Source organism: Apteryx mantelli, chromosome 6 (assembly GCF_036417845.1).
Source record: "Apteryx mantelli isolate bAptMan1 chromosome 6, bAptMan1.hap1, whole genome shotgun sequence".
Taxonomy (NCBI): domain Eukaryota; kingdom Metazoa; phylum Chordata; class Aves; order Apterygiformes; family Apterygidae; genus Apteryx; species Apteryx mantelli.
This window is the reverse complement of record NC_089983.1, coordinates 31,471,073-31,488,116: the sequence shown is the minus strand read 5'-3', so window position 1 is coordinate 31,488,116 and position 17,044 is coordinate 31,471,073. Positions and strand designations below refer to the sequence as shown.

The 17,044-nt window shown below is 48.6% G+C and overlaps 1 protein-coding gene across 1 annotated transcript; it reads left to right on the top strand.

Annotated features, from left to right (window-relative positions):
• On the top strand, positions 1 to 6,242 carry TBR1 (T-box brain transcription factor 1). Its single transcript, XM_067298549.1, has 6 exons — positions 1 to 692; positions 1,048 to 1,202; positions 1,523 to 1,644; positions 2,019 to 2,177; positions 3,167 to 3,228; positions 5,399 to 6,242. The coding sequence occupies exons 1-6, from the start codon at positions 1 to 3 to the stop codon at positions 6,240 to 6,242; spliced, it is 2,034 nt and encodes a 677-aa protein (XP_067154650.1).
• The last annotated feature ends 10,802 nt before the right edge of the window (positions 6,243 to 17,044 follow it).

Genomic DNA, 17,044 nt, shown 5'->3' with positions numbered 1-17,044 from the left:
ATGCAGCTGGAGCATTGTCTTTCTCCCTCTATCATGCTCTCCAAGAAATTTCTCAATGTGAGCAGCAGTTACCCACATGCAGGCGGATCTGAGCTTGCCTTGCATGATCATCCCATTATCTCGACCACTGACAACCTGGAGAGAAGTTCACCTTTGAAAAAAATTACCAGGGGGATGACGAATCAGTCAGATACAGACAATTTTCCTGACTCCAAGGACACACCAGGGGACGTCCAGAGAAATAAACTCTCTCCCGTCTTGGACGGGGTCTCTGAGCTTCGTCACAGTTTCGATGGATCTGCTGCAGATCGCTATCTGCTCTCTCAGTCCAGCCAGCCCCAGTCTGCTGCCTCTGCTCCTAGTACCATGTTCCCTTACCCAAGCCAGCATGGACCTGCTCACCCAGCCTTCTCCATCGCCAGCCCCAGCCGCTACATGGCTCACCATCCTGTGATCACCAACGGAGCTTATAACAGCCTCCTGTCCAACTCTTCTCCGCAAGGCTACCCCACGGCGGGCTACCCTTACCCCCAGCAGTATGGCCATTCCTACCAAGGGGCACCTTTCTACCAGTTCTCCTCCACCCAGCCGGGGCTAGTCCCCGGCAAGGCTCAGGTCTACCTGTGCAACAGGCCACTCTGGCTGAAATTTCACCGGCACCAGACGGAGATGATCATCACGAAGCAGGGCAGGTAAGCCACCGCGCGGACCCTCGCCGGGGGACGGGGCCGATCCGCCGGGAGCCGCCCGGCGCCGCCGCCGCCGCCGCGCCCGCCGCCCCGGGGGAGCTGCCGGGGCCGCGGCGGGGCCCCTGCGGCGGGGCCGGGGCCGGGGCCGGGGCGGGCAGCGCCCGCTGCCTCCCGGAGGGTCCCCGTCCCCGCTGCCCGTGTCCCTTCCCCACGGCAAGCTCGACGCTTCGGGGAGGGAGTTTCTTTTGATTTTTTTCCCGGTCGCTACTAGGCGCTCTGAGGATAATGCACAACGGGCTGGTTCCTCTGTGTGTGTATCGCTGGTGGTGGATTTCTTTTTTTTTTTTCCTTTTAATAGGCGCATGTTCCCTTTCCTAAGTTTTAATATTTCTGGTCTCGATCCCACGGCTCATTACAATATTTTTGTGGATGTAATTTTGGCGGATCCCAACCACTGGAGATTTCAGGGAGGCAAATGGGTTCCTTGCGGCAAGGCGGACACCAATGTACAAGGCAAGTTCCTCCAATTAACACTTTTCCCGACACATATGTAGGTGAGAATGATTAATTAAAGCCTTTGTGGACTGGCTCAGGCGACTTCTTAAACGAGAAGGGGCCAGCGATGCTTTAAAAAAAAAGGGGGGGTGGAGGATAGAGTAAAAGGTGTTCAGAAAATGCTGTTTTAACCCTGTTCGGCTAAAATGGAGGGAGTTTCGGCAGTAAAATGCTGTTAACTTTAATGGGCTCCTTAGACCCCGTGCTCTGTTGCAGTGGCAGAACCGGGGTATGCGGGTGAACTGTGATGTGGTGGTGTTTTTTGTTGTTTTGCTTAGGAAATCGTGTGTACATGCACCCCGACTCCCCCAACACGGGTGCCCACTGGATGCGTCAGGAAATCTCCTTTGGGAAACTAAAACTTACAAACAATAAAGGAGCATCAAACAACAACGGGCAGGTCAGTGAGAGAAACGCAGATGCTCTGCAAGCCTTTTTTTTGTTGCTTTAGACAAAACCCTGCAGTCTTCGATCGGATCTGTATTTTCCTAGATCGTGTGGTCAGGTGAAAAAAAAAAACGGGGGTGGGGGGAGGAAAAAAAGCCCCCTCGTTTATTTTGCTAATGGCCTTGCAGGCTCTAAGTGCCTTGCCCAGTCTCGCCCCGCTGCGCGATGCGGCGCGGAAGCCCGCAGCCGTGCGGGAGGCGGCGGCGGCGGGTCCCGCGGCAGCGGCTCGCTCCGCCGCCGCACCGCGTTCCCGTCCTTCTCGCTCTAATCCCCTCTTCTTTCCCGGCCCCCTCCCTCCCTCCCTCCCTCCCTTTCTTTGCCTGACAGATGGTGGTTCTGCAGTCCCTACACAAATACCAGCCCCGCTTGCATGTGGTGGAGGTGAACGAAGACGGGACGGAGGATACCAACCAGCCGGGCAGAGTGCAGACCTTCACCTTCCCCGAGACCCAGTTCATAGCAGTCACCGCCTACCAAAACACCGATGTAAAGAGCTCCCTGGTCTATTCCGCTCGCGGCCGCCCCTGCGCCGCCGCCCGGGCTCGCGCCGGGGCCCCCGGGGCGGCGCGGCGCGACCCGGCCCGGTCGCCGCGCTCGCTCCGCGCCGCGCCGCTCCCCCGGCGCCGGGGTTTCTGAGCCCGGGGATGGGTCTTCCCATCCCCGGCCTTAAAGTTGCCATTTTGCCGCCGCCGAGGCTCGCGACTCTCAAACACTCGGCGCGATCTGCCTGCCGCAGACGTCTGCGCTTTTTCGCGTTTCCCCGGATAGTCTCCCGTTAGGCTCCCGGCAGCCGGGATCCCCCGAGCGGGCTGCTCCTTGCGAGCTGCCAGCTTCCTTGAGGGGCTAAGCAGGAATTCTCCTGGCGTTTATGCTGCTAAAACTAGAGCCCGATATTTATCTGTGGCTTTTATCTTCCTGTTGGGAACAGCTCAGATAGCTGGTAGAGCTTAAGCATTAAATCTGCAAAAATCAATTAACAACCTCATTGACTGCACTGGGGGTGATGGAACAACTTCCTCAAATTAAAATTTCATTAATGCATGGCTACGTTTTGCAGTGATCTGTTTTTACTATAGACTTGTGCCCCCTTTTTGTTTCAAATGACATATGCTCAGTCTACATTTTTGCTTTAATTATTTTGCTAGTTGCAAATGTAAACTCCACTACCGTTTTGCGGTGCGTTTCCGCCTCATTTCGGGCTTTCAATGTATTCATAACCATGCAACATGAATAATTACACTTCTGAAAACATTGGATTAAATAGTAATTTTTACTGCAATTTTGGAGGGATTAAAGTGAATCTTAAAATTCGACTTTGATCTCTGAGAGCATGCTAAAGCTTTGTTTTCCACATTTCAAAGAGAGGCAATTTGATCGACTAGAGTATTGCATGGTTCTTTAAAAAAAATGTTGGCTGTACTCGGGTATATTTTTCGTGCTTTCACAACGTGCCTTCTGGCCCTCTGTTTCCCTAGATCACACAATTGAAAATAGACCACAACCCTTTCGCAAAAGGCTTCCGAGACAATTATGACACGTAAGTAAACCGGATTTTTATTACCCTTCTGCCGACCGCGCACGTATGTCAAAGCGGGAGGCTTTAAGGTGCGGATCGGGCTCATTGAAAACTGAAGTGTGTCATGTCAGGCCATTTTAGAGCCCTCCGAGAGAGAAGGAGGCACTCGCAAGCTCCCCCGACGGGGGCGGGAGCGCAGGGGCCGCTCAGCCCCCGCTGGGCCCCGCTCCCGGACGGCTGCTGCTCTCCGCGGGGCCGGCGGCGGCGGCGCAGCGCTGTCCCTGCGGCCGGGCTCCGCGCAGCCCTGCGCAGCCCGCGGGCGCCTCCGCGCCTGGGGGCCCGCTCCCTGCACCTAAGCCCGCATCTTGCGTTGGCACTTGTGACGGTTTGTTGTTGGTTTTCCCTGGCGTTTGTCTTTGCGCCCGTTTCCAAGTTTCTGTCTACCCACTTGCGCGCTAGGGCACCTGTGAAACGCGGGCTCAGGCGCTGGGCAACGCGCCTCGTTTGAATAAACCCGGGCTCCGCAGCCCCGGTGTCCGGAGGAAAATTTCTTCGTCTCGTTTTGTTCTTCTCTGGGGTTGGATTTTTTTCCCCCCTTCTGGGTGGAGCTAAAGACTCCGAAGTTTTCTTCGCGGCTCGTCCCGGTGCCGCCCCTGCTCGTGCGCCCCAGGTCCTCGGGGGGTTTAGCTTCCCTGGCCGGGCGACCTGGCGCGGCCGCAGGGGCTGGGCGCCCCGACCCCCGGCAGCCGAGCGGGGGCGGCCCGGCTCGGCTCGGCCCGGCCCGGCCCGGCCGGCAGCAGCGGGCGCCGACGGCTCCTGCCGCCCAGGCGCAGGGCAACGGCCCCCGGCACCCGCTGACCCCGGGCCGGCCGAGCGCGGGCAGCGGGTGGCGCCGGGGCTCCTTGCGCCGCCGCCAGCTCCGGCTCCGGCTCTGCAGGACGGGGCGGCGGCTTCGAGCGAGAAAACCTCGCTTTTCCTCTCTGAACAGGCGGCGGGGAGCGGCCTCCCTCGCAGCGCTTGCAGAGCGCGTAAGCCCGCGCGTAGCTTCAGCGCCTGCTTAAGTCTCGCTGCGCTCTCACCGCAGCGCGGCTCCCCCCAGCAGTGGGATTTCAGTGCGAGGGTGGAAAAGACACCGAGGCCTGAAGCGGTGCGAGAGGGGCCCGGGGCCGAGCAGTGGGTCCCGGGACCCAGCGCGTCTGCGCCCCTCGCCCCGGGGCGGGGGTCGCCCGGGCCGGCCGCGGGCAGCCGGCTGCTGCTGCGGGGCCCGGCGGTCTCCAGAGCCGCGGAGGGCGCCCGCGCCTTCGCGCTGCTCCGCCAGCTCCGCGAGCAGGATGCGCGGCCTCTGAACAGGCTTCGTGGCCTTCACCCCCAGCCGCAAGTGCTTTTCTCTTTTTAATAGGAAAAACTTTATAGGGCGTCACTTTAAAGGAGACGGGGGGAGGGGGAAGCTTCAATGTTGTCTAGCACGTTGAATTTGTTTAAGGGCCAAGTTTATTTTGGATAAGAAATTCCAGGAGGCGTGGAGGGTTAATTAAAGCACAGTTTTAGCCTGAATTAAATACAGATAGTAGTTATTCATCCATTAAAGTTTTTATAATCGCAAATTGCAGCCCAGCATGGGAGAATTATATATAGGCCACGCAGAGAACACTAGTTGCGTCTGGTTTTACATTTCCTACAGTAGGTGTTTAAAGATTAGCTTAATTTAAACTCAGTAAAATGTTGATGGTTCGTCTATGACTCTCAATAATAAGTGTTAAACAGCCGATATAATTCCCTAGTCTGCCATTCATGCTGTTCGCTACAAATGACCGGGTTGCCTGTTGCGCTTCTGCTGGGACCGGTCAATGTGTCACAGTGCAGGATTTCCCGAGATACCTTGAAAAGCCGTTAGGATGTGGAGCTCAGATAAGAGCACGATACCTCCATCCCCTTGAGCGCGAACCTATTACAGGCAGGCACGCCGCGCAAGAGTTGCTCTCGGTGCCTTTCCCCGCCGCGTTGCACATCAAGGCTCTCCGCGCTGCCGGCGCTGGAGGCCGAGCGCGGGAGGGAGCGCACGCCGCTCCGCGGGGCCCCGCCGGGCAGGCCCGCCCGCGGCGGCGGCGGGGGAGGCGGCTGCGCCCAGGCGGGCGGCGAGGCGCGGGGGGCCTGCCGCGGACACCCAGCTCTCTGCCCTTGTCTTTGGCAGGATCTACACGGGCTGCGACATGGACCGGCTGACGCCGTCCCCAAACGACTCCCCCCGCTCGCAGATCGTGCCCGGGGCCCGCTACGCCATGGCAGGCTCCTTCCTCCAGGACCAGTTCGTGAGTAACTACGCCAAGTCCCGCTTCCACCCCGGGGCAGGAGCCGGCCCGGGGCCCGGCGCCGACCGCAGCGTGCCCCACACCAACGGGCTGCTCTCCCCACAGCAAGCCGAGGACCCGGGGGCGCCCTCCCCGCAGCGCTGGTTCGTCGCCCCCGCCAACAACCGCCTCGACTTCGCCGCCTCCGCCTACGACACGGCCACCGACTTCGCCGGCAACGCGGCCACGCTGCTCTCCTACGCGGCGGCCGGCGTCAAGGCGCTGCCGCTGCAGGCGGCCGGCTGCGCCGGGCGGCCGCTGGGCTACTACGCCGACCCGTCGGGCTGGGGGGCGCGCAGCCCCCCGCAGTACTGCAGCAAGTCGGGCTCCGTGCTGTCCTGCTGGCCCAACAGCGCGGCGGCGGCGCGCATGGCCGCCGGCAACCCCTACCTGGGGGAGGAGGCGGAGAGCCTGGCCCCCGAGCGGTCCCCCTTGCCGGGCGCCGAGGACTCCAAGCCCAAAGATTTGTCCGACTCCAGCTGGATCGAGACGCCCTCGTCCATTAAGTCCATCGACTCCACCGATTCTGGGATTTACGAGCAGGCCAAAAGGAGGCGGATCTCCCCCTCGGACACCCCCGTGTCCGAGAGCTCCTCGCCCCTCAAGAGCGAGGTGCTCACCCAGCGGGACTGCGAAAAGACCTGCGCCAAGGACATCGGCTACTACGGCTTCTACTCGCACAGCTAGGCGCGGCCCCCGCCCGCCGGCACCGCCGTCTTTTTGCACAATAACTCCTCCGCGGTTAGCGCACTGACCCCCGCCCCTAGCCGCCCCCTCGCACCGCCCTCGCCCCCGCGGCCCCGGGAGGGAGGCCGCGCAGTAGCCGTAACCCACCTCCTCCCTCCCCGCGCCGCGCCGCCCCGGCGGCGCCCCGGGGGCGCGGGCGGCAGCGGCCGCTGCGCCGCGGGCGCTCCCTCCACGTCTCCGAAACCCACTGATAAGTAGGATGTGTAGACTCTCAAACCGTGCAGCGCTTCCTTCCTTGTACCACGGATGGATAATAGGGGATACTAGTAATAGTGGGGAAAAAGAGCCTGTGAAATGCCTGTACATAGTATTTAATTTATTGTAACCGGTTACTTTTCTTTCCTTTGGTTTTGTTTCTTTCTTATTTGTTTGGGGTTTATTTTTGTTTTCATTGTGAAGTCACAAAACTTAGCTCTTGTTTAAATTTCTTGATTCCTCCCCTCTTCTTTTGCTTCCTTCCCCCCCCCCCCCCGCCTCCCCAGGTAAACACTCTTTCTAAATGATTCTGGAAATACAGAATGGTTCATAGCTGTAGCAGCGAGTAATGGGTTTCTCACTTTCTCTGCAATTCCTCGCATGAAATAATTACGCCGTGCCCTGGGCTAACACAGCTAAGAAATAGCTGAGCTTTCCCTTCAAAAGAACAGAAATAACTCTCGTAGGAAAGTCGATTAAAGTAGCATGACGCCTTCCAAAAGCAAAATTAACTGCCTCTGTATTTTTCTTTAAAAGGAATAGATCGACATCAGCAATATTATTATTTTTGTGGTATTCCTCCCTCCCCCTTGCCCCCAAGTGCCAAATCCATTACTGGTCCCTGCAGGTGCCAAATATGCTGACAAACTCTTTTCAAATTTCTTTGCAGTTTTCCCCTTTTTCTTTATATTGCTGTAAATCTTTGTAATGAATAATCTAAAAAAAAGATATAGACGACTGAATTGTTGGTAACCATAGTGTAGTCCAGTGAAGATGAATTGTGAGTTGTATATTTTACTGCATTTAGTTTTGGAATTGACTTTTTCATAAAGTAGCTAACCGAGATCTGACTTCCTGGGGAATAAACTACGCATCGAAAGTAAGAGCGATGTTTCCTGTAAACCTCTTATTATATTAATGAAGGAGGAGTACTATCCCTCCAGGTATCCCCCCGGCGAAGCAGAATAGTAAGTCTTCGAATTTTGAGTAGCAAATCTATACAATTAATGCATTTTTATATGAAAAACAATTACAAACTGAAATATGCATCAGGCTAAATATTCAGTCTAGATTACAGTCGACGGGGAAATTTCCTAATAGAAATTCAGGGTCATAAACGTGTGTATATTTTTGACTCTTCTGTAAATCGAATGTTGTGATTTTTATATTTGTTCTGTTATGTCTGTGGAACTGAATAATTTATACAAGTACATGCTCCATTGAGAACTGTTTCGGTTTTTGCCCGTTTGTATCGTCTGTGTATAACAAGTAAAATAAACCTGGCAAAACGTTAACGTCGTGTTTGAAAGCAGTTTGCCGTTTTACAAGTACGAAATTAGGTGACTCCGGCGAGCGAAGGGGAAGACACGAGTGCAAGCTCGTCTCTCCTCTGAGCCGGTGGTGTTCAGGGCTCTGCAGGCGGGAGCCCCCTGCTTTCCCCCTGTGCTGGAGGTGCGTGTTCCCAGGGCTGCTTCCTCTCTCCCAGTGTAGGTTTGCTTGTCTTTTTGGGGGGTGAGCGTAGGGCAGAGGGTTGGTGACAGCATGCGCTTTCTGGCCAAGTGTGAAGGCTTGCACTCGGAGAAAGAGGGACGTGAAATCGCAGTCGGGTTTGAGCGATGTATAGCGATCCAGGGCTTTACGGTTAAAGCCTGGATCATTTCGCAGGCTGGAGAGTTGTCCGGCGCTGGCGCGGAGGACGGAGTTAGGCCGTTTGCGGCGCTGGTGCGTGGCCGCGGCCTCGCCTCGCCTCGCCTCGCCCCCCGCGCGGGTCGCGGACGGGCACCCCGGCGCGGCCGTGCGCTGCCCCGCAGGGCGCCGCCTCGTGCGGGTGCGGCAGGCCGGGCTGCCCTGGACCGGCGCCGTTTCGGGGGCAGCCGGCTGGAGGAGCCGCGGGTGTTGCGCAGGGCCGCGGCGGGGACGGAGGAGCCGCTATGAAGACCTATACGTAGGCCTCGGGAAAGGCGCCTTCGCGGCCGCGGTGCGCAGGTGTCGCGCATCGGCGAGTTTCGCTCCGGCTCCCCCACGCCCGGCTCCGCGGGGCAGCGCGGCCCGGCAGCTCCGGTGGCTCTGCGCGGAGCTGCCCTGGGCGCCGCGCTTGGTCCCGCTGCGGCATCGACGGGCCGCTCCGACAGCGCAGCGGCCGGTCCCCCCGCCGCAGGTGCGGGCCGCTGCCGCAGCGGGGCCCCGCCGGCTGCAGCGGCTGCCGTCGGCCTCGCCGCGGGCCGTCGGGGGGAGCCCAGCGGCGCCGCGGTGAGCGCGGCCCGAGCCGTCAGCCCGCAACGAGGGCGCGGGGGCCCGGCCCCAAATCCAGCGCGTCCCCCCAGGGACAGTGGCGGCCGCGGGAAAAAGCGGCTGTTTTGCCCAAGAGCCCCGCGGGCAGCCCGGGCGCCGGAGGGGGGGCGGTGAGCCCCTCCCAAACCGCCTGGTGCGGAGCGGCAGCGTCCGCGCAGTGCCCGCGGCCCGGCGTGCGGGGATGTCACCCAGCCTCCCGAATCTGTCGAGGCCTGAAAAATCGGTGCTTTTCGGGCCCCCTTCCCCGCTGCCGGGCTGCGAAGGCAGCGGTTGGCGTCCCCCTCCGCCGCCGCGTCCGCCCTTGCGCTGCCCCGGAGGGCAGAAGCCGCCGGTCCGGAGCGCGACCGTTGGGAAAGGCGGGAAACTCTGACAGGCGTCGCCGGCGCGAGCCCCGCTGCCGCCCGCCCTGCGCCCGAGCCGCCGTGTAAAACGGCTTTTCTGCCCGGATGGCGCTGGGCCGCCGCCTCGCAAAGACCGTTTATCACAACGGGTCCGGCTGGGTTTTATTTGGTGGGTCTGGGATAAATACGTAACGTGTGACAGGTCTGAACAAAACCCTTTCCTGTGCGTGAGTGGTTAATGTTATTCCCTAACTATTTCAACAGGATGTTAAAATTCCGTAACTATTTCTGCGAGAGATTGGAAGCGCTAAAGGCTGCTGAAGTTAAATAAAGGCTTATTCCTGTCGGTAGGTCAATTTATTATTACTATTATTATTGGAGATGCAGGTGTGTATCTGCTAAACGTTGTGTTTACTGACACGTTAAAATGTTTGTGTTCATCTGGACTCGAACATGCAGTTTTTGACCTAGTGTATGTAAATGATAATGTACTTGCAGCACGTTCGGTTTAGTTGAAGCAAAACCCTGTGCATGAATTTGTTAGACCAGCAACTAATTGCATGAATTTTACATGAAGTATAATTTGTATTATTATTCTAGGCATGTTGAGAGGGCTTTTAATTTAATTATTCTGTAAAATAATCTATGCTATTGCCCTTTCTTTGCTTTATTGAAATAACACAAAATCAAGCTCCAGGAGAGGTGATCCATAGAAAGTAATTCAAAGTTCTTATTGGTAACATTTTCCACGATATTTCACGTTAATACTATATCAAATGTAATACAGTGATTTGCACTCTGCAGATTTTGCACGAGTATGCTATGCATATTTGATGACACATTGCATATTTTAACAAGGTTTTTAATGACTGATTGAAATGTTTGCTAAGATATTTTTTAAGAGCTGGAGGAGAAATGGTTGTGGAAAATGTGTGTAATAGAATAGTGATAAGGATGGGAGGGTTTTGATTGACAGTATGAGGAAGCAGATGGATGACTAGGTAGGTCAGAGGTAAAGATGCCTTTGACAGCTTTTTAAGTTCCTTTGGCCATTTTGGTCCAATGAATCATGCAAAACATGTGTACATTACCAAACTGATGTCTCTGCATCGTTTACGGTTGGAATCCTCATCTTTTCAAACCCACCCTAACCTTCTTTCATCACCACTTGACGTGCTATGTCTAAACTAGATTGCAAGATCCTAAGAAGGCAAGAATCTGTCTTGTATTACTTGTCAGCAAAAAAAAAAAGTAAAAAAAAAAAAAAGTAAACCTATGGAGCTAGAAGAACAACCGCGACAGATTGGCAGAATAGGCGTAAGGTGGGACACATTCTTCTTAATTTTTGCTGTCTGGTCATCACTCCCCTCCCCTAGGTAGTGCTCAAGGGAACCATGGTGAACAATAATGTTTTTTTCCCCCAACTGGCATGAATCTGAATCTTCGTAAGTTTGATAAGGGACCTAATTGCATAATTTTCTTTATAACATTATGCAGTGCTGTTGCTATAGTTAAAATGGTTTTCTTTGCAGTCTGCATTTTCAGGTGCTTTGTATTTCCCCCACAAATTACTTTATCAACTGGAAACGTTCTGGTTTGTCCCTGTAAAGTGATACTGTTTTTGGAAATGTTTTTTAAATTACAGAGGACAATTTTTAAATCTCTGTGACATGAAAAAAGAAAGCGTGGGTATTGGGAACAGCAGAATAAAAGACTTTGCATGAAAGTATGTTTTTCAGGTGCTGTTTCTGTGCTGAATGGACATAAGTTTTAATTTTAAATATTAAAACTTGTCATGAACGTGATCTCCAGTGGGGAATGTGTGACTTGCTAAGATACGGAGGAAAAGTTAAAGAAAAAAAATGAAAAAGCAGAGTGTTAGGTAGATGGAAGGCAGCAGACTGTTCACATTCAGTACCCCGTTCTTTCAACTAAATAGATGTAATATGCTCATAGTAATCTAGAGAGCCACACAGCTTAATGATAACACTTCATGCATTTATCAGAATGTATATTGATTTGTGAATACACAAACAAAAGCATCACTTATTTCAGAGCACAATCATTCGAAAAGTTTCCATTTGTTGAAATATATGTACCTGTATCTCTCTTAAATTTTTGAACACAGATAATATTTTCCTCCTTAGAGAGGTAGGATAGTCATTTATCCATAAAATGCAGGACTGCTGTTCCTAATTAGACATAACTTTGGCCTTAAAATATATTAAACTATAAAACCTGTGATGTTTTATTCATGGTATCACTTTAATTTCTCATAGTTGTAATGTTTCTAACGCTAAGGGCTGATATGAGTGCAAATGATCTTGCTGGTTTTAATTTTTTTTTTTTTAGGTCAAATATAAGTAGATAATATTTTAATTTAAAAAAATTTAGGGCAGAATGGATGAAAACTTCAGGTACATTATTTCTGTGTAAAACTGTAGTATTACATTGATATTAATGAGCATTTATTTCTTAAGCTTTAAATAAGAAACAGCTGGTAATGACTTTGAATCCGTTTTAAGAGACATTTTAGGTAAAATGTTGATAGCTTGTAAATGTGTATTCCTACCTTAGTCTCTGATCGTGCGTGCAAGTTCATATGTGTGAACAACGTAAAGTAGGAGGTCAGTCCTACAAAGACTATTCACTTGTCTAAAAATTCACAGACATTTATGTTTTCAGGATCAAGGCCTTTTTCAATAATTGTGATAGTCATGTACCTTGAAGTGACTGACTGATTTAGAATACACTTAATAATTTGATTTTAATATAGTAGAAACACTGCATTGATGAGTTACCAAAGTGCATCATACAAGGTTCCACTTCAGTCATTTGTAATCTATTTTTTGGCTTATGTAATAATTTAATTTTTTTTAGTTTTTCAGTGATAGCACTGAAACATAATTTAAACTTCTTTCTAAAAGACACATCCTAATTTCTGTGGCCCATGCTATAGAATTCATTTTTGTAACTAGGCTTCTTTCTTGAAGTATTTTTAGTTCCAGACTGACTGCTTTTCACTTCCTTATCCAAGAAGCAGATAATATTGGTCTGGGACTGAAGAGAAGGAGAGCAACACCAGTATTTTTTTGTCCTTCTGCCGTATTTTGAATGGAAAGAAAAATTTAGGTTGCTGAAAGTTGTCCTAATTTAGATGGAAACACCCACCCACCCAGAATTAAACTGAAATCATAAATGTTAGATAACAAATTTGGTGATTGATTTTTCGCCCTGGTTACAGCTTATTTACCTTTGTGGAAATGTTTGCTGAAGGAGAGATGTTATTTATTGGAGATAGACCACAGCTAGAGTGTCAGATCTCTATCTTCCATAGCCTTTCTGTTGGAGATGCTGAGGAAATGGTGGTGGCTCTATGGACTCTGGGGAAAACCAGGACTAACACCTGTGCCCTGCCCTGCCTCCTGGGAACTCAGCCTCTTGGTAGTTTGCAGAGGGCCTCACGGCGTCATCTCCTATCTCACCTGTTGCTCTATGATTGGTGCCAGCGTTTTTAGATCTGTGGTGCAATAACACAGAGAAATAACTGCTCTGTGGGCTAAGTCTCCTTTCAATGAACCATTAAAGCATCTCCCCCCGCTCCCCACTGCCTGCGTTGCCACCGCCTTATCACTGTACCTCTAAACCACGATGGTTTTGTATGTAGGTATTACCTTAAGCCTGGCAGAAACTCCCTTCTGGTAGCTCAGTTTACTTGCTTTTCTGATGCTTAGGAGAAGAGAACATTTGACTTGAGTTAGATGCAAAGCATTGAATAAGAGGTAAAAAATTTTGCTTTCTATTGTCCGTTCCTGAATCAAGCTGTTGAAAACATTGTGCTTAACTGATGAGGGGTAGGGACATTTTTCAAAAGTCTCTGAATGATTTAGCAGCCCGTGTTTAGAAATGACAAAAATCTCACTGAAAAATTAACAGCAAAATTATGGTTCTGAATGATTTCTACAGTTCTGACAATTTTATTCTTGAATACGTTATTGAGCAGTTATTTCAGATAATAATTGAGGACTGGTATTTGTTGCAGAGTTGTAGTCAGAATACTGCGGATTAAATCCTCAACTAGTGTAAAATTGCATCATTTAATTGGCTTCAATAGATCAATACTGATTTTTATCATCTGATAGTTTCCTCTTGTGGTTAGATGCTGTCTGAAGCAGGTGCAGTTTGAAAGAATGAATAGGGCCACTTTGACTTGCATATTGATTTTTCCTATGTTAATATAATTATTAAAATGATAACTCTTGTCTTATTGTACTTACATTTTCATTTCCGTTTAGATTAAAAGAATAAGTGAAGCTTCACTTCCACTTATTGTCAAGGCTGATTTTTAAAATGCTTTAATTGTCTTCATAGTAAGATCAAAAATGGTTCGGTTGGCGTTTGTTATCTGAAAATTTGTCTCTTATTTGGGGGCAATATCTAGGCCAACAGTATTCCTTTAGTATTAACAAAATGTTCAGAAGTTAAGTGGAAGGAAATTAATCATATATTTTCAATCCTTCTTATTTGTGTCTGAAATTTTGTAATGTCCGATTCCTTTTCGCATACTTTATGGTTTTATTTATAGAGTAGCACTCTTTATTTTGGGGTAAACAGAGTAAAAAAAAACTGGTATCAGCATTCAGTATTGTATTTTTAATACACTTCAGTGTTTTAGTCAAAGTGTTTCCATATATTGTTCAGCTGTAATTTCCCTCTGACCATTGATATCAATGAATGTTATTTAAAAAATGCAAATTTATTTTTATTGCAGACTAATTTTTTTATAAGTAGACATCACTAAAGTAATATGAGTGTAAGACCAAAAATTGAAAATCAGGCATTTAAAAATTAATATAAAAATTTACTTTATCAACATGCAGACATAAGATTGCTTCATGGATAATATTTGTTTTCACTGGACATACATAGTCAAAAGGCTAAGAAAACCAACAGTCTATTAGCAATATATGCTCATTTTCCAAATACATTCTAACAGTAGGCACAACACAAATAATTGTTCTATGACAATATAAAGTTTAGCATAAACATGTGAATAAGTCTTTGTAGCATCAGGGCCTAAGTTTGTTTTGCTTTAGCAGTGTTAGCTGTTGCAGGTTTTGGGGTGTTTTTTCTTCTGGTAATTAAAATGCATTTTTGTCATTACAATCAAACTTCCCATCCATAAAGGGACAAGGGGAATACCTGTCCTCAATACACACTGTACTAAAGAGTAATTATATTTAATTTTACTTTGGTATCGACAGCTGCCTCAGTATAAGGTTCTAAGAGGTTTTAAGTGTACATGTGTAGCTCTGCGTCCCCAGGCCTTTTTCAGAGGGTTAGCTTACTGCCAGCTCAGCTCTCTGAGGTCACTTTGGTGACGAGGCAGTTGCAAGAGGAGGGCAGCACGACTGGCGTGCACGAGGGCAGGACAGCAGGGAGTGAGCAGGACTGTCTTTTTTGGGGGCAGGTAGGTATGAGACAGCCTCATCTATAACACAAAACCTGCCCTCAGAGAGTTGTTCAGGATAATGTACACGTTGCTGTACTCAAGGGCGATGATTTGGGAGAGCTCTGAGTTGCTGCCTATGTACTAGTTGTCCCAAGCCAGTCTCCGGGCTGGTCTCCTTTCCCTGCGTGATCTCCAGTGCTTCCCATGAGCTTCAGCCTCTGTGCTGCTCTCCTTCATTCTTGTTCTTACCATGGGCTGATTCACTGGCTCCTCCGTGGCTTGGTCCCTTTGGAGCTTGAGCACTCACAGCAACCGTTGCTTAATTCCTTTTGTAGAGGATGCTTAAACAAGGGTCTTTCCTTGTTTAGGATTAGCAAAGAGGAACAGATTTGTGGAAGGCTGCTTTCTTTTGCATCCAAACTTTTTTATTTACTCATGCATACAGTTTCTTGTGGTTGTAAAGGGTTTAACTCACATAAATTGTTTAACATGCCACATTTTCATTTTTCTGTGGCGTTCATAAGAATCTACAATGTTAATATTTTTAGCATTTGTAGTTGCATGATCAGAGTGTCTGTTTCTGAGTTTTCTCTTTACCTGTTCCATATTATTTAAGCCCTAGTTTGATGGGTGTTGCGTTATAATTTATAGTGCTGCTATTGATCTGAGTTTGATCCCTTAGCATGTTTTTTTGTTTGTTTTTACAATTTTAACACCATTTTCCAAAAGACTACTGGCCAGTAAATATCTTAAAATAACATGATTAAAATGATATTCTTGTTTTATAAAATATTTAAGCTTGTAGCAAACTATAGTCTATACTGTCATTACAAGTATGCTGTATCTAGCCAGTATAGATTTTATCAATATAATTAAATATTTAGCCTCTATAGCAGTGTTATTTCTGAATAATAGGAGAATATTCCAGAATCAATATGCATTTTTTTCTAGGTTATACAAACAAGCTCTTTTGCCTGAAAAATTTTGAGTTTTATGCATTTCAGGTTTGCTTTTCTGTTTTTCATATGATGCTATTGTAATGCAGCTTTAGTCCATCTTCCATATTTTTCCACATCTTGGTGTCCTTCTATTTTGCTCCACAGTTTTAGGGGCAACTCAGCTAATGCTTTTTGTCTGCATCACTAAATTTTTCTTAAAATTTTTTGTGTAAGGATTAGGTATGTGTTGTACAAACAGACCAGCATTAGTGTAGCTTGCAATATCCTTTGCAAAATATTCATCTTGTGTTACAATGCCTGCAATGACAGACCACAGCTTGTCTGAGACTGGTAAGAATTTTCTTGAGCATCTCTACCATCAGACTATGGACTGTATATGTCAGTTCTATTGAAAGTTTGGATTGGGAATCAGCTGTCATAAAATCACATCTGGATTTATATTCTAGCTGTAAATTTCAACACTGTCACCTAAAGAATAGCCTCTGCAATTTAGGAGTTGCATCTTCTAACTTTTTTCATGGTTGTTACTTGTGGCTTTGTTTCTGGCAGTTTCTAATCTTCTGTATAAAAAAAATCCATAATCAAAAATCAATAATTTTGCATGTATATACTAAAGCTGGCTGGTTTTTGATTGTGCATGCTACAATTAGTTATGTAAATAGCAGCATATGCTACAAGTTTCCAGTGATCACCCTGTCTTTATTAGAAGTGTTGGCTCAGGCTCTGCTTAGAAGTTAGTTGGCAGAGGTGGTTGGTGCTCAGTGTCACAGGCTCCGAAGGCATTGTTTTCTTCAACAATTCCCTCTTGTGATTACTGTTTTCAGTCCATTGTTTATATTTTCACACCAAAGCCAATATATGGCTTCCAATGTGTTAGGGTGGTAGTCTGACTTCTAAGTTTCCCAACAGAATATTATTGCTGTAACTCTTCATCTGTGTACTGTATAGAGGGATACTGGTAAATGTAGGTGTGCTGTTGTTACTCCTGACTGCATAAGTTGTTGAGTTTTTCCCTCCAATGAACTTAGGTTATTTCTTTAAGTCTGAACTTGTATTGCTGTCTGAGTTCTAACCCAGCCCTTTCCAGAGCTTTTGGGGATATATAATTAAGTTACGCTATTATTTATTCCCATATTAAAATATTATTATTGCAGCCTCTTCAATATCATCAAATATTTCTGTGTCTCTTCACAAAATACGATGACTGCAAAGTGTAATCCAAAAGGTAGGTTGGTAAAACAGCAACTCACAAATGATGCTTTAGAAGTGCTCACATACAAATTATTATTACAATTTTTTTCCCCCTCTTTCCTAGAAGATCCTGCTGGAGTTCTGATGAAGCATCCAGTGTGGAGCAGCTTTTGGCACTTGCATTTTTTCAGTAGGACTTTCAAATCTTAAACCACAAGCCTCTGTTGTCAGAGCTAGAGGAGCTAGACAAATTTGCTAAAGCTTATTACCTAGTGCTTTTGTTCTAGCTCTCTGTGCAGGGGGAGCATCCTT

Coding starts and splice junctions, on each gene's coding strand:
- TBR1 (XM_067298549.1), top strand. CDS start 1: ATGCAGCTGGAGCATTGTCTTTCTCCCTCTATCATGCTCTCCAAGAAA. Junction 1,203..1,522: donor GGCGGACACCAATGTACAAG/GCAAGTTCCTCC, acceptor TGTTTTGCTTAG/GAAATCGTGTGTACATGCAC. Junction 3,229..5,398: donor TTCCGAGACAATTATGACAC/GTAAGTAAACCG, acceptor TGTCTTTGGCAG/GATCTACACGGGCTGCGACA.